Here is a 21,191-nt window from a genome sequence, read left to right as displayed (position 1 = left end):
ACTTCCTCAGCCTCTCTGGGTCTTGGAGCCTTGTCTGTAAAATAGAGTTCCCTTGATTGTGGTGCCTCACAGGACTGGGATAGGAAAGGTCCTGAGGGATGGGCCTGACCCCAGAGAGTGCATGATGAGGGCATGTGGATCCTGACCTGTGAGGATTCTCAGTCCAGCTAGGTCTGCACTCCAAGTACCAGGAACCTCTCCCATCATCCGTGACCCCCCCTGCACAGCTGGGCCCTGCGAGCACCAGAGACTCACTTGTGGCTTTTGGGTCTTTCCTCCTGTGCTTGGCCTTTGCCTTGGCCTGTGTGCACATGTAATCTTGTGAATGGAAGTGTCTAAGAGTGTCCTCTTGTATGTGTTTGCACATGTGTGTTAGCTGTGTTCACTTGTGTAAACGTCCATTTGTATATGAAGACATGTGTTTGGGTGTGTGTGAACATGTGTGCCCCGGTGTGCACATGCTTGCATGTTGTTTGTGTGCATATACTCAGGTGTGTGTGCATGCCCACGTTCACATGTGTACATAGGTGTTGGTGTGTGTGCATACGAATGCGAAGTTGAGGGTGTGCTTGTGCATGTGTGCACATATGTACGTGCAGGCATATGCATGGTTTATCTCTCTGTACCCAGAATGTGCTCCCAATGGCCCCCTCCTGCACCTGCCTTTGAAGTTAATGCCAGAGCTGGGCAAATGCTGGCAGTGGGAAATAAAGCAGCCTGGTTGTTAGGACCAGTGTTTTGCAAACTTTTATGTCAGGAACAGCCTGAGTTAAGGCTGATCTGGAAAGTTTGATCATCTACCAACTGGCGCGATGACAGTCTGTGAAGGAAACACACAGGCTGTGTCCTTGTAATTCACATTTTTGCAAATTGAATGGTATTTAGATGCACTGGAGGACTTGGGACTCAGAGAAGCTTGGTGAGTCCATTGTGAAGTGAAGCATATTTGCAAACAGCCCTCCACTTGTGGAGAATCTGGAGGTTGAACATGGAGGTTGGGGTGGAGGGAGAGTGGAAACCCTTGCTGTGTGACCTTGGGCTGGCATTTTTCCCCTCTTGGAGCGGGTGCCTCTCATCTGCACATGGAAGGGAGGGAGACTGGCATCCTTTGGAGCATCTGTTGTTGATTTGGGGTTCTTACCCCCAGGAAAATATTTGTGCAGTCAGTTGTGGGAATGATTTGGGGTACAATACCTTCAGCTTGATAATCTCCACATGTTCCTCTATTTGGGGCATCTGCAGCCAGATCTCTTCCTTTCAAAGATGAATTTTTGTCTACCGAGTCTTCATAAGCAAGCTGTCTGGGTGCCGTGTGCTGAGCTATGACCTTTGGGGTTGCTGTGTGCCCAGCTCAGCTCCGCCCCTGATCTGATGGGTTCTGATGTCCAAGAGAACTATTTAGTTTTGCTTTCCTGGCATTCTCAGGGCCTGTGTTGTCAGTGCTGGGACAGCCCAGTGTCCTCGGCATTTCAGGAGGAGGCTTCCGCAAAGGACAGAAGCGACTGAGAAGGGGTCTGGAGCCTGCAGGGCTAGTGAGGGTTCCTGTGGGGTCAGGGTGCCTGGGTGGGACTATCTCCTTGGGCAGTATGGGCCTTGCATGGTTCCCTTTCTTGGGAAGGACATAGCCCAGCCACAGAAGTCCCTGGGGACCCAGACACCTCCATTGTAAGACCAGGAAGCTGCTGTCTGAGGCTGCAGAGAGGAGCCTCGCCCCCACCCCACCCCCGGCCCCCGCTCTGTGTCTTCTGGCTGCACACACCCTGTGGGCAGGACCCAGTCCCCAGTGCTCAATACAGGCTGCTCAAAGAATGATCCCCACTTAGCCGTCCTTGCACTATGACATACAACTGGTTCTCATAATAAGAACATCCCTGACATGGGATGCAGGAGCAATTTGAGGCCTCTTTTGGCAAGTCCTACAGAGCAAGGCGCCTGTGTGGTGTGAGGCCCCAGCTCCTGATCTTCCTCTGGGACACACCTTGGTGCCCCCATGCCACTTTAGAGTCAGCAGGGCTTTCTGGGTACCCTCAGGAAGGACAGCTTTGTTGCCAGATGGGCAAAAATGGGCCGCCCATCCTGAGATGGGCAGAGGTCCCTGCTGCTACGAGTTTCCAGCCTGACGTGGCATTTTAGCCTCGATAACTTTCCTCTGCAGCCCGTGTTCTTTGCCTGCCGGCGCTGCCTGAAATGCTGCATTTGAAGCCTTAAAGGTCAGGCCTGGTGCTGCCACTGGTTCCTACAAACAAACAACAAAACAACCTACCTCAGCCCTGCCCCCAACTTCATTTATTAGAAAAGAGAAATGAGCTGGCAAAACAGGCTTCTGTGCTGAGGACTCTCACAAATGGACATTTCTCCTTCCCCCTGTGAGCTGTGGCCCAGGTGGGCATGGTGAGAACCTGGGAGTCTTCCCTTCCTTTCCTGGACCCCCTAGGCATGCTGCAGTGCCTCCTACTGAGGGTTAACTATGACCTTGCACCCAGAAGCCTGCCATGGGCAGAGCCCTCCTTCCCAACTTTGCATTTGAGGAACTGCCTGGGCTGGCTCCTGTCTCTGGCCACTAGCCCTGTGAATATCCAGACTCCAGCCAGGCAGAGCCACTTGCAGGTCCTAGTAGGAGCTCTGGTCTTTGCTCACCATATCCCTCAATCGTACTGGTCTGCTCATCCCAAGTACTGAGACCAAGAGCCCTTCTGACTGATGCCCTCCTCTGGCTCCCTACCCCTGTGGGCCTCTCTGACAACCCTGTGTTGGTATGGAGTAGGTGTGGAGCTGACCACTATGCCTTCAAAAGGCAAGTCTGAAGAGTGTATTTGGCTGCAAGGAAAAGAGGCAGCTTTTGTATCCACCGTGGCAACCACAGCATGATGACTTTTTCCATCATGATTAGTTCCTTTATCTTCTGCCAGGGAGCCCAGAGGTGGGTCTTTAGCCTGTCATTGAGGACCAAGTCTTCACCTGCAGTCTGCCTGGCTGGCCTCATTTTTAGTGGGGCTGTTCTTGGCTGAAGCCCCTCATGACAACAAGATGGCTGCCATAGCTCCAGGCATTAGAGGTATCAGACAACTGGAGTAAAGGGGTTATTGGGTTCCTCGCAAGAGGCTAGAAAACCTGGCCCAGAAGCCCCTAGCCAACTTCCCCTCGCACCTCATTGGTTAGTGCTGGGTCACATGTCTACTGTAAACCAATCACTGGCAGTAGGGAAGGTGCATTGTGATTGGCTCCAGCTAATCAGGATTTACCCTTGAGCAAAGGATGGGGTCACCTTGGGGCTGGAGGTGGGAGAGATTTTTACAGACTTGGGTTTTGTTAGCAAGAAGCGGGGAATAATGGAAAATAGGAAGGCAATTTCTGCTGCAGGACCAGACCAGAGGCCTCAACGTGGAGTAGGGGTGAGGAAGAAGGTGGGAGGGAAGGGGGGGGGGGCTGTCCATGCTCAAGGAAACATTTATTAAGGAAGTAGTTATTTTTTTTTTAATTTTTTTTTTCAACGTTTATTTATTTTTGGGACAGAGAGACAGAGCATGAACGGGGGAGGGGCAGAGAGAGAGGGAGACACAGAATCAGAAACAGGCTCCAGGCTCTGAGCCATCAGCCCAGAGCCTGATGCGGGGCTCGAACTCACGGACCGCGAGATCGTGACCTGGCTGAAGTCGGACGCTTAACCGACTGCGCCACCCAGGCGCCCCAAGGAAGTAGTTATTTTAACTACATCATCAGTCACTATGAGCTGTGCCTTGGGTGATATATTTCATGGATCCTATCCAATGAGATTAATCCATTTTTATTCCCATTTCACAGACAAAAAAAATTGAGGCTCAGCAGGGCTGAGTAATGCTGAAATCACACAGGTAGTGAGTGATGGAAGCAGGATTCACACCCCAGTACTCAGAACACCCAGCCACAGCCTCATACAGCCCTTCTGTAACTCACCTCCTCCAGGCAGTCCCCTGACCACAGGACCCTCGGGGTGCCCCCACGCCCCTGCACTCTTCACAACTGTTCCTCTCCAAGGGCTGCCTCTTTTTATCAGACTGAGTTCCTTGGGGCATAGTTTCACAGGTGCCGGCTGTCTCACTGGGCCTGTAGTACCCCCTGAGTCCTTGGAGGCTGTGGGTGTACTGAGAAGATACAGACAGAGGGCATGTCCTACTGCTGCAGAGTTGAGGAAGTGACCCATGGATGTGGCCAAGGAGAGGGCCTGAACTTGGCTGGGTGCTGCCTGTGAGACTTGATTCCCATTTGGGGAGGGGGAAGCTGTGGAGTAGGTATACTTGTGCCTGCTAACTACAGAGGGGACTGGGTGTCCATTGGTTGGCTCCCTTGATGGATATGACAAGATCCATGCTCCAACGAGACTGCATTCTCATGACCTTGCCCCTGGCCCTTCTTGCTACTCTCTGGGCTCTGTTGCCTGCATCAGTCTTGGGTCCAGGCTGGGCACAGTGTCCAGGAGTCAGTCAGCCAAGGGCATAAGTCTTGGGAGAAGCCCTGGGTTCTGTCTTGCTCCTAGATTGGGTGCCCCTCTGGTCACTGTTCCCTACCTGTCAGTGAGAGAAAAGGATTCTCTGGGGCTGGCCTTTACGGGCACAGCTGTGAGTCCTCCAGACCAAGAAAGGCCTCCTCTGATCTGAATCTCCTTTTGAGGCCTTCTCCCACTCACCAGCTGGGAGCTGATGATGGTACTGTGATCCCCTGTGCATACATGGAATGGGGGAGCAGGGCAGTCTAGGTTCACTCTCCATTCCCCCATCACTCCACTCCCTACCCTCCATCCTCCTACCTGCACCATCCCCCACTCCCACCCTGGTGGTGCCTAGATTTACCTATGGAAGACTCAGAGGGAGGGAGACAGACAGGCAGCAAGGTCAAGTGTTTAAGCCAGACCTTGGCTGCTGCAGGCCCACAAATTCAGGGGCTTGTGCTGTAGGGTATGGGCCTCCTTTCCTCCTTCTGCCAGTGTCCTCCTACCCTGCCCTAGCCTTGGCCTGTGTCCAGTTCACTGTGGGAGGCTAGGCAAGCCACCTGCCCTCCCTCCTTCTCTGAGCCTCAGTATCATCATCATTCCTGGGACCGTCCAGATTGATGGATCCTTCCATAGCTGAGGATGATGCTCTCCTGCCACCCCATCTGTGTTGCTCTCATCTCTGTACTACTCTGTAAGTAGCTACTATGGAGACCACAGCCAAGGGGGCTGCTTCTGATGGGCACAGGAATGGACACAGGAGGGGATCTCTGCCCTCAGGACTGAGTACCACTAGGACAGCGCCATCATCTTCCATGGGGGCTTAATAAGCACCTACTATGCACTGAGCATGGAGTAAGCCAGGGAGCAGTCAGATGGGCTGCAAAGGGCCTTGCCAGCTCCAAGCAGGACCTGCCTGTTGTCCAGCTGACCTCTGCCCATCCCTTAGTGCTTGACTGGAAGTCACTGTTCCCTGAAGCCTCCCCTGACTTCCCTTGTGGGTCAGGGGCTTCCTAGGCTGCCTGAAGGCTCCCCCATTCTTGTCTTGCGATAGTCTTTGCTGCCTGCCTTTCAAGGCTCTGTGCCTGGGAGAGTCAGGGGCAGTGGCCACCTGTCCTTGGCTGGAGCTCCAGGCTAGCACATACCAAGTGCCCAATAAATGTTTGCTGAACAGAGTCTACACAGATGTCTGCAGGCAAATCTGGTTGTGTCTTTGGAAGCTGGAAAAGCTTTTACACTGTTTGGGACAGGGCCTCCATATGGGCCTAGCTTTGCTGGTGCCATGAGGCAAAGGCCACTCCACGCACCCTCCTGTGGCTCTTTCACAAGGAGATGCCCCAGCCCAGGGGCTGCCTCCAAGGTCTGTCCTTAGGGGAGAGGGGGAGGTGGGTCCAGGAGCCCATGGGGCTATGTTATTTAATTGGGTAGGGGCAGGGCCTAGGCATCAATATTTTTCCAGAGCCACCCAGGTAAGCCCAGGTAGAGAATTATAGCTGTAGGGACAGGAAAGTAAATGCAGGATCACCCCTCCCCCTTGCCCCACCCAGCACAGGGTACTTCCCCAGGGAAGGCGGGGGTGGGGACTGGCATACTGGTTCTGGGGAGTCTTCTGGTTGTGGTACCTGTGGAAGCCAGCTGTTCCTAGGTGCCTATGCATGTGGCCAGTGGCCAGCGTCTATGGTCTGTCTCAGGGAGATCACTGGGCCTCCTCAGCTGGCTGCCACACACCTTCCTGACTGCTCCTCTGTGTTGACACTTGGTCCTGCCTCAACTACTCTGCTGACCACTCCACAGCCTGCCCGAATTTCAGGACCCACCTTCTGACTGCCCCTTCCCGCCCAAGTCCGCTTAGCTGTATGCTGGGCCTGTTCTCCGGGAGCTCACAGTCTATGGGAGACTGTCAGTGAAGAAGAAATGGGAGCAAGGCTGAGTAAATGATAACTATGCATGGCTGGCGCTCCAAGCAGCATCCAAGGGGTGAGGAGACACCACCTCTGGTATTAGTGGGGGAGGTGGGGCAGGACTTATTCTCCAGATGGAGTTCTGACAGGCCTTCTCAGGGTTGCAGCCATTCCCATGGTCCTAGGCCTCTCCCACTCAGAGCTGTGGAGGCCCTGGGGAAAGCACTTGGACCCACTTTGCTCTGAGAGAAAGCCACTGGTGGGGGTGGGGAGGCCAGGACAAGGGACAGGGGCACGGTAAGGGAGGGGCTCATCCATATGATCCAACCCCAGTTCCCGAAGCTGCAGGTGGTGTCCATCCCTGTGCTGCTGATGTGTTCCCCAGGCTGCTGCACCCCTGGACAGTGCCTCCTAGCACCCAGGATGCCTTGGGCTGTGCACAGCTCCTGACTGGGGCCCCACAGCCCTAACTTCACTGGCACAGAGCAGCTGGAGAGGGGTGGCAGGAAACAAGCCCAGAGGCCATTAAGTGGTGTGATTGCCATGATTCCTGATCCAGTGACGGGGGAAATAAATTTCATAGGGGATTTTCAGATTGGTGGCGTATGAAAGCCATTACTCTAACATGGAGAAGGGTGGGGACTTCATGGGGCTGTCCAGAGGGACGGAGCCAGAGCCATGGACTCTGCTGGCCTTGCTGTACTTACCTGCTGCCTGCTAGAAAGCCTGGTCCAGGGGACCGGAATCAAGGAGGGGAGAAGCTGTGAGTCACAAAGAGAGCCCCCTTTATGACCTTATTTGAGTCATTTTGTGCCTTAGTTTCCTAATCTCTAAAATGGGATCACGTTTCCTGTATTTTATAGTTGTGAAGATGGAGTGTCCAGTCTTTTAGCTGACACTTTTTGAGCACCTGCCCCCGTACTCAAGAGATGGTGTTTTAGTGACAGTATCTGTGTTAAAAAGACCAGGAAACTTGTGAGTGCTTTGCACTTGTGGGCGCCTCTGACTGGAGTGGCAGCAGGAGGGTCTCACTGGTAGAACCCCCATCTAGGCATGGAAATAATAATACTATCCCCCACCTCTAATGTGTATATGGTGGAGGCTCACAGCTTCCTGCTGCCCCCAGCCAGGGGGCTCAGAGGGTGGGGGTGGAGGTCACAGGTTGCAAAGTACCTGGCAGTGTTGGGATGCCCAGGGCAGGAGGCTCTGCACCAGGGCCAGGTTTTAATGGGCACTGGGTAGTCTGTGGAACAAATGAGTGCATGAAATTAGTTCCCAGGAGACCAAGCACTTCTCTGCCAGTTCCCCCTTTCTCCCTTGCCCAGAGGGCCCACCTTCCCTGGGTCCTTCCACACCCAGGCAGCCCAGGGCCTACTCTTCCCAGATGGAGAACTTTCACAGGGCGGGGGCTGTGTGTTAAGCACCTCTCCCAGCAGGGCAAGTAGTAGGAAACCTCATGTTAAATAAAATTCACAAAGTTGATGGGTAGCCACTCTGAACCCTGCTTTCTCACAGATGGACCTTGGGGACATGTGGACTGGGCTGGTAAACATAGGTCAGATGCCGTGGCAGGGGTGGCCCACAAGTCAGCGCAAGGGGGACACGAGGACCTGCTCCCCTCATCTCCCTGCTGTCGGGAGCCCAGCACCCTCCACCCTCTGGCACGTGGAGGTGCTCCCTGCGTACCTGGGGTTGGAATTCTGCAGGACTCCGTGTGGGAGAGCAGCCTGCCTTGGTGCCTGTGGCTGGTCTGGGTGTGTTCACGGGACTTCGTTGTGGGCAGAGCTCACCTCGCTCCTGGGCTTTGTGCCTGCCGCACCCTCTGTCTGGACTGCCCACCAGCTCTGCAGTGCCACCTTCACCTGGCCAGCCCCCCAGGTTGGGTCAGGCCCTTGGCATGCATCACTAGACTCCTCTTCCCTCCACTCATCGGGTCTGGATCAGATCGGATGTCTGTTCTCCTTGAATTCCAAGCTCCTGAGGGCAAGGCTCACACCTGCCCTGATCACCACTGTTTCCCTTCCCAGTGCCCAGCCTGCAGCCTGGCCCAGTAACCATCTGAATGAATGAATAGAGAGTACATGAGCTAGTGGGGAATTTGTGGAAGGCTGGAAACAACCTGCAGAATATTTTGTCAGGAATAAGCCCTGCTCTCCTTAAGCCAGCCCCAAGGACAACTCAGGCTCACCAGGCAGAGTGGCTCCTCTCGGCCTGGCCACCTCCCTGGGGCTCCTCAGAAGGAGGGGCACTTGCTGAGGTGGCTGCTGAATCCCCCTCCTTGCTGAAGCTCTGGATGCCACGCAGCCCACAGAGGGGATTTGCATTGCTAAAGGATTCACCACAGAGCACCTGAGAGTAACCAGCCCAAAGCGTGTCAAGGCGGGTTGAGCACTCACATTCGATTTACATGCAGCTTCGAGGCTCTGAGAAGCTAGGTGCTAGCAAGAAGCAAATCCCAGAGGAAGTGGGCATCCCTCCTTCCAACCTAGTCCAGGCTCTCTAGGGGGGAATTGGAGGGGGCGTGGGCTTCACAGTGCTGAGACAACATGCCTATGGTAGGACAGCCCTGGAGGGGTATAAGGAATAATTTCCCAATTATTGGGGAGGCAGTAGGGGCTCGAATGTAAGGGCAGGCCCCTTCTCAAAGCTGGAAAAGGTCATAAATGAGGGGGTGGCCCTTATCTGCACCCTATTTCCTACTTTAAATCTTGTACATTGGCATCCACCTTAAGATTAGGGAGGCCCTAGAAGACACGCCCTGGTCTCTGGAGCCATACTTTGCTGGGTTCAAATTACAGTTCAGCATAGACTGGCTGTGTAGCCTTGAGTGTGTTGCTTCACCCCCTGGGCCTCAGAGTCTTCATCCATGAAGTGGGCCTGGACTGGTCTGCACCTAGCCGTGGGTGCTGTGTGACATCAGTGGGAACCACACACAAAGCATCCAGCATACAGTGAGTGCTCCACATCACTGGTCCTTTCCTTGGTGTTATGCCACCTGCTGAAGTTGGAGGCCCTTTCCCAGCCCTGCCCTGCAGCTTCTCTCCCACTGCTAAAGGAGGTGAACAGGGTAGACATCAGTCTGGTGAGGGCAGGATGTTTGGGTAAATATATCCTGAGGCGTTTCCAGAAGACTCTTCTTTGCCATACTGCAAGCTAAGCTCTGAAGGGAGCTTGGTGATGGGACCAGGCTACAGCCCCAACTTAAGGCAAGGGTCAGTAAAATGAGGTGAGGACTATAGGTTAGGGACAGGGTGGAGGAAATCCAGGAAGACTTCCTAGTGGAGATGACTTGGTGGAAGGGACACAAGGCCAGAGAACAAAGCTGGGCCTGATAGGTTTAGTTATGGTCTTTGCTCCACATCGTCTCTGTACCTGGATGTCCTCCGGGGCCCTGCCATTTTCCACAGGGAGATCTCTGTCCTGAGGAAGAACAGAGGATCCTGAGTGGGGGGGGGGGGGTCTCTGTTCTCCTCAAGGCAGGAGGTCATGTCAAGGATGCACACAGAGGACAGCTATTTGTGGCTCATCGAGGATTTGACTCACTTTGGGGGGTGGGGAGGATGTGCAGGAGGGGAGATGGGGACGAATGAATCACAGAATCTGACTGGAGTAGTTGGTGACACATGGATAGAGCCTGTGTTACCACTTCCAATCAGGCTTCAGCTATTGGTATGGGGCAGGGATTGGCAGCTGAAGCTCCTGGGTTCCTCCCTGACCCACCTGGTGACCTCTCCAGATGCTTCAACCCTACTGTGCACCTCTTGAGACCAGGCTTGGACGTGGCTCCCCCGTGACAGCACAGGGATGGGCATACAGAGGCTGCGGCGATATATCCCCCTCCTAAGAGTCAGCTTTGTTAACGTTGGTTTATCCATTTGCTAAATGGGCCTGAGTAGGGGTTACCTTCCCATTGTGCCCGACTCCCTGGGGAATATGCTGGAGAGAGAAGCAGGTACTGCAGACCTAAAAATGTCCACGATCTGTGCCAGTGACTAGGGCAGGTGGCTCCCAGCCTGGGGAGCAGACGGTGGATTCTGGGCAGAGTGGCTGGCAGATACCCTGTGTCCTTGGCTGGGACCCTTTGCTTTACTCTGGAGAGGTCTCAGCTGGTTCTTGAACTCTTCTTGTTCACTGCTGTGTCCCAGCTCTAAACTGCTGGGAAATTCACAAACAATGACACCTGGGTGTCGGTGCCCCGGAGATCCATGATCCTCACCCACCAGGGGAGCTGAGGTGGATGATCCAACTGCCACTGCAGTTTGAAAAACAAAACTCCATCTGTCCACATATGGGAAACTGAGGCACAGAGATGGATGAGCATGCACAAAGCCCATGGACTCAGGCGCTAGGAATCAGAATCCAAGCGTGCAGGAGAAGGCACCATGGGGCAGGGGTGGGTAGAGTCGCTGGGGTGCCCCAGATGGGACAAGAAAACAAGAGATATGGAGAAGACAGCCCAGGTCTGGGCTACTCCTTCCCTGCACTTTCTTTTTGCTTCCTGGAAAAATTGGCTGCTCCAGCGCCCAGCCCTTCTGGGAGAGCCATGAATTATGCACAGAAGCCACAGGCCTGGGCAGGCCCATCATAAATGAACTTTAATAATTCATACGGAGAGGAGCCAGGGAAAGGGAGGGCCTCCTGGGCCAGCCCTGGGGCAGCCACTAGGCTTCCAGCCCCTCTGCAGCCTTCTCCTATCAGCCCACCTGCCTGCTCCTGTGGCACGCAAGGTAGGGCAAGGTAGTGGGGAGGTCACCCGACTCTGGGGAGGTGCAGCCACTTAGCAAATGGCCTATTCTTCCCGGCTGAAGAACGAGAGCCTCCTCCCTCAGGGCTCATAGCCCCAGGCAGAGGCGGACTGTAGACAAAAGAGAGGATGTCCGGTGCAATGCTAGCTAACATAGTAGCCCCAGGAGGCATGTGGAGATCAGTTGCTGTTTGGGGGGCCCACTTAAAGTGGAGTGTGAAAGTGGACTTCACCAAGCAGTTGATGTGTGTGCAGAGACCTGAAGGCAGTGAGAGAGGGGCCCCCTGGACTTCTGAGGAAGGACCGATCGAGGCAGGGGGAACAGCATGTGCAAAGGCCTGTGCACAGAGTACAGGAGTCTATTCAAGCCCCAGTGAGGAGGCCAGTGTGGCCTGAGGAGCAAGGGCAAGGATACCACTGGGTGGACGGCCGCTGGACGGACTTTGCCCTTCCTGTGATGGCATAGAGCTGCAGCATAGTGTTGAGAGAGGAAGGACATAATTCCAACAGGCTGTGCATGGAGGTGAACGGACCAGGAAAGGTGAGAGTGAGGGCAGAAGCTGAAGACCGGTGAGCTGACGACTGTATGTGTCCTAGGGAGAGATGGTGGCAACCCGGGGCAGGCTGTGGGCCAGGGAGGTGGTAGGCAGCGGGCAGATTTGGACACTTTGTACAGGTGTGGTGAACAGGACTTGCTGATAGACTGAAAGCAGATTCCAGGTCACCCTGAGGCTTTGGGCCTGAACAGAGGGAGCTGCCATCAGCTGAGTCAAGGGAAGTAGGTGGTGAGGGAGAGAAGGGAGAGTGAGGATCCAGAGGGAGGTCGGGGAATCGGTTTTGGATCCATTCAGTTTGAAAAGCCTGTTAGACATCCAGGTAGCCATGGGACACCAGCAGCTGGACATTTGAGAACTGGGGTCCTGAGGAGAGGTGTGTGTCATCCTGACTGGCATTCATTAGCTATGTGACCTTGGGCACATCACTCAGTTGCTCTGTGCCTCAGTTTCCCCCTCTGGGGAGTAGGGTTGAACGACTGACTTGAAGATGAATCGAGGCAGTGCAGTGAGAGCCCTGGCCTGTCACCGCTGTGATGCCTGACTCACAGACACAGGCCCCAGGAAGGAAGACCCCAATTAGAGCCCTTGGGAAATGAGTCTCCAGATGGCCTGTGGAGGCCTCAGACCGCTCCTCACACAAACGGAGATCTGGAGAGACGAAGCACAGGGCTAGATGTGGGCCACAGAGCAGGGCTTGTTATACGACAGGGGCTGGGGGGAAGACGGCCTCAGAGCTCCTCCTTCCCACCCAGGCCATCACCAAGGCCCTCCAACATGAACTCTGGCCTGGGTCCCCATGCCTTCCCTGCCCCTTGGTGCCTTCCCCAGCCACTCTCCAGGTACTGCAAGGGCTGCTCTCATGGAGGCTGGAGCTGTCCCCCTTAGGCTCTTCTCTCTACTGCTGGAAAACTCCAGACCAGGTATGGTGAGCAGGGTCCTGCTCAGGAACCCCGTGACTGTGGGTGTGACAACCACCTCACTCCCAGAGAGATGAAAGGATGTTACCAAGGTCACAGAGCTAACCGTGGCAGAAACTGAAGTCAGGCTCAGGTGACCCTCCATGCTTTCCTAACCACTGCTGGGGAACCTCTTTCCCCTTCTCAGCCAGAACAACCCTGGCTGAGGCCTACATCGTCTCTGGGTCCTTCCTGACTGCTGCTGCCCCTGTATGCCTTAATCCTGCACTGATGGTGGGGAGTGAGGCCGAGGTCTGTGACCATTTGCTGTGTGAGTCTGGACACTCTCCATCCCTCTCTGGGCCAAGTGGGCTGCCTGGCGCTCCCAGCCCGGGGCCATGCTGCTCTCTGGCTCCAGGTCTTCTCCTGCCCTCCCCCCACTCAGGCTGTTAGGAGTAAATACTGGGCTGGACCCAGCGCCCTAATTAAAGCTGGCTGATTGTTCACTGTTAGTCTGAGGGAGGGAGGCACAGTCTCGCTGCCTTCTAGCTGAGAGCCAACTAGAAGGAAAAGCTTTTTCCCCAGGAAAGATAGGGAAGGGACAGCCCGTAATTAATAACCTCATTAAGGAGCAGTATTTGGGCAGGGTCCCAAGATACACATAGTCGAGGCCGATGGATTTGGACTAATTCGAGCTTTGGCAGCACCAGCCCCTCCCCAGCTCCCCCGGGTCTCTGAGAATCGCTTGTGATAAGTGGACTGCCTTTGTCCCTGTGTGCTTGGGGATGGTGGGATGGGGATGGCATAGGGGGTCAGGTGCTATGTTGCCCATACTATAGGGGTTTGTTTAGCTGAATCACAAATCAGTTGAAGATGGGCCAGTTTCTTTGAGTCCTTTGCCTCAGTTTACCTATTGAAGGGGTGGTGGCTAGCTGAGGAGCCTCATTCCACCATGAATCAGCTGGTCCAGCATGCTCCCCACTCACCCCGTGCTGACTGGCCTCCACATCTGTAGGCACTCTCATGTCCTTGGCCAGGAGTAGCTGGGTGCAGTTGTTCTCTCAGGAGCGAATGACCTTGGCTAGACTTTTCCCCTCTGCCATCCTTGGGAGGCTGCTATCGAATCAGGGTCAGGGGTTTTACACTGGCTTTGAGCCCTGAAAGAGGCCTTTGAGGCTCAAGCATCTTCTCTCTTGAGTAGGCAAAGGGAAGTTTTCTCTGATCACGGGAGGCCCTGCCCTTCCCAGGGATTACGCCTCTGTCAAGGTCTCTAGGACAGTGCAGGGAGGGGCTGCAGCCCACCTGGAGGCCTCAGTCTAAGGAAGAGGCACAGCAATCCCATGCTTAGTGAGCTGCAGGTCTGCGGAAGAAGATTGGACTGTGGGTCTGTGCACATGAGTGTGTGGGGCAGTCATCATTGCTGACGTTCCTTCCACGGGACCCTGGTGTCCACCTGCCTCTTCTTTGGGTCCTGAGACTAGACACGTGGTAAGCTTTATCTCCGTTTTCCAGATAGGAAAACTGAGGCCTAAAAGGACACATCTGGCTCAAGGCTTCAGAAGAGCCAGGGCTGGATCCTGGCACTCAGTCTAGGTGGAGAGGGACATTCACCCGAGTGGTCAGGGAGGACTCCCTGGTAGAGGTGGCTCCGGAGGTGCCACAATCCTGGGGTGCAGCCTTGAGTTTTCTGCTATTTACAGCAAGGCTGTAATCTAGGGGAGGACTGGCCATGGCTGGTGCTCTGCTTCAGCAGAGGCTACAGCTGTTCTCTGAGCTTTGGGTGACTGTTGTGGGACCGACACAGGCCCCCTAGGCCAGGGTGGGGGAGTGGCCCCCTTGCCCACTCACCAGTTATCTTCCCCTGGGCTGGGGTCAGCCTGACACAGGCCCTCTAGCCCACCTCTCTTGGGCTTTATTCATGTCTGTATCTCTCCGTCTGTCTCTTACTACCCTTCTCCTGCCCTATCTTTTCTTCCTTCTCCTTCAGAAGACTGCGAAGGCACCGAGGTGGGAGGTGGCAGGCCAGCTGAAATATAATCAGAATAATTAAATAGCAATTTATTTTAAATCATCGCCTCCCCCAGAGCTGGGAGAATAATTGGCCAGCCTGTCATGAGAGAAGCAGGAGACCTGTGGGCTGCCACCACTGCCAAGTTTGGTTCACATGCCCTTAGCAGCAAGTGGCCTCCACTGTGCCTGCTCCCCCACACCCCTCACCTGCCCCAGCCTAGTCCTCTGTTTTGCCATCTGCCCCTTCCGCTTCACCTACAATTCCACACTTGGCACACCTCCAACCCCAACATGATGGCTGCTCTGCTGAGCTAGTGGGGGGACAGTAGATTGCTCATAGGTATCCAGTGGAACCAGATTTATCCAGGCAGTCTGCCTGGTGGAGGTAGCCTACAGCTGGGCTTTGATGACAAAATGCCTCCATAGCAGTGGTAAGGACGACACCGCAGAGGCAGATATTGGGAGGCCCCTATTAGGCCTTGGCCTCCCTGGACCTGCTCCTGTCTGCTCTGGAACAAATCCTGCCTCCTTCCCTCCTTGCCCTTCTGCAGGGTCCAGCCGCCCACACCCACCCATGCCCTCCGAGGGTAAACCTGCAGTGTCACCTGTCTCTGGTTTTTTGATTTGTTTAATTATAGATGAGTTTTCTGCATAATTTATTCCAAAAGCCTGGATTATACTGTACAATTAAATCACATTCTGATCAACAACTTTGCGTATAAAATTAACAACTGGCAACAGTTTAATCTGTGCTGCTGCATCTGCACGTAGGCTCTTTCCTTTTTTCCCCTCATCCCTCTCCCCCTCTCCCCTTCTCTGGGCTTCTCCTACCCCCTCCCCCTGCCCTGCCCCTCCCCTCTGGGGGAGCCTGTGCAGCTCAGAGCTGGAGGCCCCCAGGGTGGGCTCTGTAGTTTGACCAGGGCCTCCCCCGGGTACCAACTGGGGTCTCGGTGGTTCTGCCTGCCAAAGGGGGTCCTCATCCCCAGCTCCTCACCATACATGTGGATGACCTTGCTCCCTTGCCTGATAGTGACAAGGCCTCTTCTTTCACTTACTCTTCTCAGTTCTGAAGCGTCCCCTGGAGAGCAAGGCCTGGCGTCCTGCAGCACCTCGGTCTTCTTCCCGCTGGGCTGCCCTCAGCCTGCCCTCAGCCTGCCAGGCCTGGGACGAGTGTACCTCTGCCCCTTGCCCACTCCTGGCCTCTCTTAGCCATTAGGGGAATCCTTTCTACACTGCCTCCCTCCACATCCTTCTCCCCAAGTGCAGGCATTCCTAGGAGATTTTATAAACACCGGGGGCTGTATTGGATAGGCTTCTAGCCCCCAGGAGTGCCTGGTAAGTATGCCAGACATCAAGGCTGCTACGTAGATTTGGCCATTAATACTATTCAGCCAGTCATTTCCCCTATTTACAGACCAGAATGCTGAGATTTGAAGGGAGCTCAATCCAGGGGCACCTGGGTGGCTCAGTTGGTTGGGCAGCTGACTTCGGCTCAGGTCATGATCTCACAGTTTGTGAGTTCGAGCCCCGCGTCGGGGGGCACAGAGCCCGACAGCTCAGAGCCTGGAACCTACTTCAGATTCTATGTCTCCCCCTCTCTCTGCCCCTCCCCTGCTCACGCTCTGTGTCTCTCTGTCTCTCAATAAATAAACGTTAAAAAAAAAAAATTGAACGGAGCTCAATCCTCCCCCTCCCTCCAGGTCACACAGCCAGCCACTGCTGCAGGAGGCTGCCCAGAAGTTGCCTTGTCCTGGAAGGGTGGGGTCAGGGAGCTGATGGAGCCAGGAGAACAGGTCTGGCTTCTTTCTAAGTATGTGGCCCTGCACCCATCCTTGCCAGGGGCCTCAGTTTTTTAGCTTATGGAATGGGGGCCCAGTGCCTGCACCTCCCTGGGTTCAGGCACATGGAGGTTACAGGGATACAAGGCTCTGTCCTCAGCCTCTCCCTCTCCTGCCCATGCCAGTCATCCTGAGGGCTGCAGCCCCTGGCTGCACGTGCCTCCTCCCAGACACTCTCTCTCCTCCCTGTCTTGCTAATTTGGCACTTAGAGACACTTGGAGATAAGCAGTGTCATCTCGATGAAGAGCATGGAAAATCACAGGGATGTAGGGAGCCAGCAGGTGGGCCTACCCTGTTGGGAGGGTGACCCACGGGCAACACTGTCTGACCAGGGAGGCGTTGCAGAGCTAGGCACCTGGACCCAGGCTAAAGGGAGCCCAGACAAGATTTGGTCAGCTTGCCTTTGACCCAGCAGGTCCGTGGATCCTGATATATCCCCCATACTTCCAAATCCTCCATGCCATTCTGCTAGAAAAAGTATGACTATATCTGGCTAAGGTTAGCCTTGGCTTGGTGGGTGGTTTCTCCAGCCTTCAGACAGGAACTCTATAGGTGCATAGTTGACTCCTGGCCTCATTAGTCCCTTTTGTCACCCTTTGGAGCCAGCACTGGTACCTTAGCCAAACCCTGGAACCCACAGAATCTCTTCTCTGTGACAGTGAAATGATTTATCTATCATGTTCTTTTTATTTTATTTCACTTATTTATTTTTTTTAACATTTATTTATTTTTGAGAGACAGAGCGTGAGTGGGGGAGGAACAGAGCAAGAGGAATACACAGAATCCGAAGCAAGCTCCAGGCTCTGAGCTGTCAGCACAGAGCCCAATGTGGGACTCGAACTCATGGACCATGAGATCATGACCTGAGCCAAAGTCAGACGCTTAACCGACTGAGCCACCCAGGTGCCCCTATCATGTTCTTTTTAATACTGAGACATACATATTGCCTTCCTAATTGGGTTTGGTTTAGGTGAATAATTAGAGTAACTTATTTTCCCTGGCATTATGTAGCTGGGGCCTGGGGTCTGTCCGTCAGGCCCAGGGTGCCAGACCAAGGGCTAGAGCCACCCCTAGATCCCAGGAGGATGTGTGTGTCCTGATGTGTCATGGGTGGACCAGTCCCTGTGGCCTACAGCAGAGTCTAGAGCTGTTTAGTCTGGGAGTGGAAGTGGGAAGATTGTATGTGCCTGTGAGCATGAGTGTGTGTGTGTGCGCGTGTATGAGTGTGAATGAGAGAGTGGGAGGGAGGAAGGGAAGAAAAGAGTGTGTGTGTCTTGGGAGGAATTCGACTTTATCCTGAGATTTGGCTCTTCTAAATTCTTTTAGTGTTGAAATAGTCTTTTTAGATGAAATGATGGGGATTGTAATAATAATGTGTTGTCTGAACAAAATAAAAACTTGGCATCCGTGTCTGTTCTTCCAATTAATTTTCTTTTACTTATCTGTGAGATCCTAGAATGAGAGACCTATAGATACAGTAGGAAAGAGTCAACAGCCTGGGGCCGAATCAGTGGTGTGCTAGTAAATGTTTACAAGTCACTTTCCAGGGGGAAAAACTGTGATTTGTAGCATTTACTGGTTTCTGCAGTATAAATATTCCCACTATGGCCAATTTCAAGTTCTCAAAGTGACAGTCCTGAATGCAGAGCTGGGAGGAAGTGCACACTCTTGGCCCTTGGTGACTCTAGCATATGCGTGCATCAACTTCTGTGTTCACTTCTTGGGTGGGTGATCTTGGGCTAGTCACAAAAAGTCCCTGTGTCTCAGTTTCCTCATCTGTAAATTGGGGATGATAACGTTTGCTTCTTTGTGAGGACTGAAGCGAGAGAGCAGGTGGCATGCCAGCACCATTCCATGTGCATAATGGGTGCCCTTGTACATATTAGTCCCAGGAAGGATTATGATTGGCATTCGTCCCCTAGACCAGTGAATGGCTGAGGTCAGGGCCAGGGCAGAGCTAATGGTTCCCTTTGGAGAGCAGCTCCTTGACCTCACCCATTTTTGTACCTAGCTGGACACAGGACTGTGCAGCAACCCATCTCAACATTAGCCCCCCCAGGGCTCCATCTCAGGAGCACAAAACAGCCACCTGCCCCACTGTCCATCCACAGCCAGGGCCAAGCAATCAGCACCTGGTACACAGGCGCAGGGGCCAAGCGAGCTCTCCATTCTCTGTTGGGCTTTGCCCTCCTCCTGGCTAGCAGCTGATGCCTGATTGCCCTTTGTAGCCTGGTCTGCAGCCTGGCCTCCTCCTGGGCGTGGGGTTAGTTTTTTCCCCATGGTGGGGAGTGGAGGTGGGCATCAGGCTGTGGCTCAGCCAGCAACAAGCTGAAGCTAATACCTGTTTCTTTTGATGTTGATTTTTTTTTTTCCATCATGGTCCTGACATTCAGCTTGGCAAATTGCAATTAGTGATCCACCCGCCTCCTGCTCCAAGTTCCCATGCCAACCGACCCGGGCACACACAATGGCACAGGCCCAGCCCCCCAGCCACAGGCCTGAAGATGGATGTGGGGCAGGGGGCTGGGGTGGCGGCTTAAGCTCTTCTGACCCAGGGAGCTAGCAGAGTCCTGGCCCTGAGTGGCACTGGGGGAGTGTAAGGGAGGTAGCAGGCTCAGGGCCAGACACAACCTCCTGGATCCTATGGCTTCTGGGTCCCTCCTCCAGAGGCTGGGGGGCTGGTATCACCCAACTCGTATCTTGCCCTGTGGACTGTGCTTAACCCGTGGTGTATTTAAATCTCTGTGGTAACCCTCCTATGAGCCCTCCCTGGAACGGCCTTGTTCTGCATCTGGTGGGTTGAGGAAGTTGAGATGCCTTTTCAGATGCATTGGTGCAGAGGCCTGTGTCACAGCAGAGAACACCTTTGGAAGTGTGGAGAACATCTCTCTGGCTGGCTTTTGTCAAGGACCGCTATGATTTTGCTCACCTGATCTCGTACTGCCTGAAGGAAGGGTCACAGGTTAGAACCTGGACCAAGCCTCTCCCCAGATGCCATTCCTGTTCATGCATGTGGGCTGAGAATACTGAGCTGTGTGGCCATCTGTCCATCCTGTCCACTCACAAATATTCCTGTGCAACACCCTGCACCACCTGCTTTCGTGTCCTCCTCATACCCTGCGAGGTGGCCCTAAATTATTCCCAATTTCTAGAGGAGGAAACTGAGACACGGATGGGGTAGTATGAGTTCACAGTAACACCAGTGTGAAGGAGACCTGCTCAGGCAGGTGGCTTAGGTGAAAGACTCTGGAGGTGCCAGGCCTCCAGAAAGGGGTGGGACAGTCTGAACTGGACCTGTGGGTGGCCAGTTCATGCAGGGTGTGTATGTATGAGCTTCAGATAGCATCTGTTTCCCCGGGTGCTGGAAAGGTGAGGGCTGTCTCCGCCCCAGGTTCTCCATATCCTTCTCAGTTGAGGCCTACAGGGGGCTGGGAGGGGGGCAGGCAGGGATCTGCCCCCAGCTACACAATGACTTGGTGGTGACAGCAGTGACTCCTGTTCCCTCCCCTTCCTCAGGCCCCACCCAGCCTTGGGGACAGGAGACTCTGAGATCCCAGCCTCCACGTGGCTCACTCATGTCCCCCTCTTCCCTGGTGTCCAGAGTCCCCGTGTTCAGAGCATCCACATCAAGGGCTAGCTCTTCACAGTGAAAAATAGTCTCCCTGCAGGCTTCTTGGAGCTGCTGGACTCCCTCAGTGCATTTAAACTACAATCTGCTCTCCTCCCCGGCTGTCCAACAGTACGTGAAGAGAGCCTGGGCCACCAGGTCTAGTCTTCAAAAGGAATCATAGGCTCACTCTGCTTCCTAGCCTTTGTTTCTCCTCTAGTGAAAATTGAGTTCTGAAGGAGTGGCTGCTACTGGTCATGCCCCAGGTCACTCGGTGCTGGGCTGTCCCAGCACTGTGAGGGGGGGCCCTCCTGACACCTTTCTCCTCTATGCACACAGGATGCAGCACTGGGCCCGGCGCCTGGAGCAAGAGATCGATGGCGTGATGCGGATTTTTGGGGGCGTCCAGCAGCTCCGTGAGGTAAGCCCTGGTACCCTTTGCTTTCTGCTCAGAGACCCTTTTCTGAGTGGGAGTGGGAGAAGGACTTCAGAAATAAGGAGTGAGGAAGGTTTGGCATGGTGGGACACTGCTGGGCCCGTGGGGGCAGGTAGGGAAATAACTAGAAAATCAGTGGCTCCTCCAGGTCTTGGCCTGCTCTTCCCAGTACTGAACAGTATCCAGTGAGCTCCGATGTTGGGGTGTTGGGCTTTCGGGTTTTCAGGTGGGTGAGGTCTGTGTTTGAGGCACTGCCTGAGGCAGGAGGGCAGGCCCTGGAGGGTTCAGGATGCAGTTGTGCATGGAGGCTGAGGACTGTCCATGCAATGAGTGGGGTGGCCAGGCCAAACAACAGTGGAGAGCAGTGCTGGCTGCTCAAGGCGCTGTAGCAGGAGATGGGTTGAAAGCCTGTGCTTGGCAAGTTGAGGGATCAGGGCAGGAGGGGTGATTGATTAGGCGCCAGCGACCACATTCATCCTCGGAGATTATGTTAATGTTTGAAATAGTGATGTGAAGAGCAGGCCATCCGTCACCCCCAGAAGGCTGCAAAATGTGTCGCTGTCAGGTTCCTGAGCCGTCGCTCTTTGTGTGGAGATGCAGAAGCTCTGAGAGCTGAGCTCTTGGAGTGCTTGGGGGGGCTCCCAGGGACCTGTGGGACTTTGGGAGCTCGTTGCTAGAGGCTTGGGCCAGGACGCCTGACCGGAACCGAGCAGGGGATTAACAGGGTTCTTCTGCC

At 54.3% G+C, this 21,191-nt stretch overlaps 1 protein-coding gene across 3 annotated transcripts in view; it reads left to right on the top strand.

The window, feature by feature from the left end:
* Window positions 1-21,191, top strand: part of CACNA2D2 (calcium voltage-gated channel auxiliary subunit alpha2delta 2) — a 141,909-nt gene that overhangs the window by 6,677 nt on the left and 114,041 nt on the right. For all 3 annotated transcript variants that reach the window (XM_047095875.1, XM_047095874.1, XM_047095873.1), the window contains exon 2: window positions 20,359-20,440. In XM_047095875.1, coding sequence (XP_046951831.1) covers window positions 20,359-20,440 — 82 coding nt within the window. The remainder of the gene's footprint in view (window positions 1-20,358; window positions 20,441-21,191) is intronic.

The sequence above is a fragment of the Lynx rufus genome, unplaced genomic scaffold, assembly GCF_022079265.1.
Source record: "Lynx rufus isolate CCGP_SWC_20201006 ecotype Redwood Valley unplaced genomic scaffold, mLynRuf1.p SCAF_4, whole genome shotgun sequence".
NCBI lineage: Eukaryota > Metazoa > Chordata > Mammalia > Carnivora > Felidae > Lynx > Lynx rufus.
This window is presented reverse-complemented; position numbering and strand designations above follow the sequence as displayed.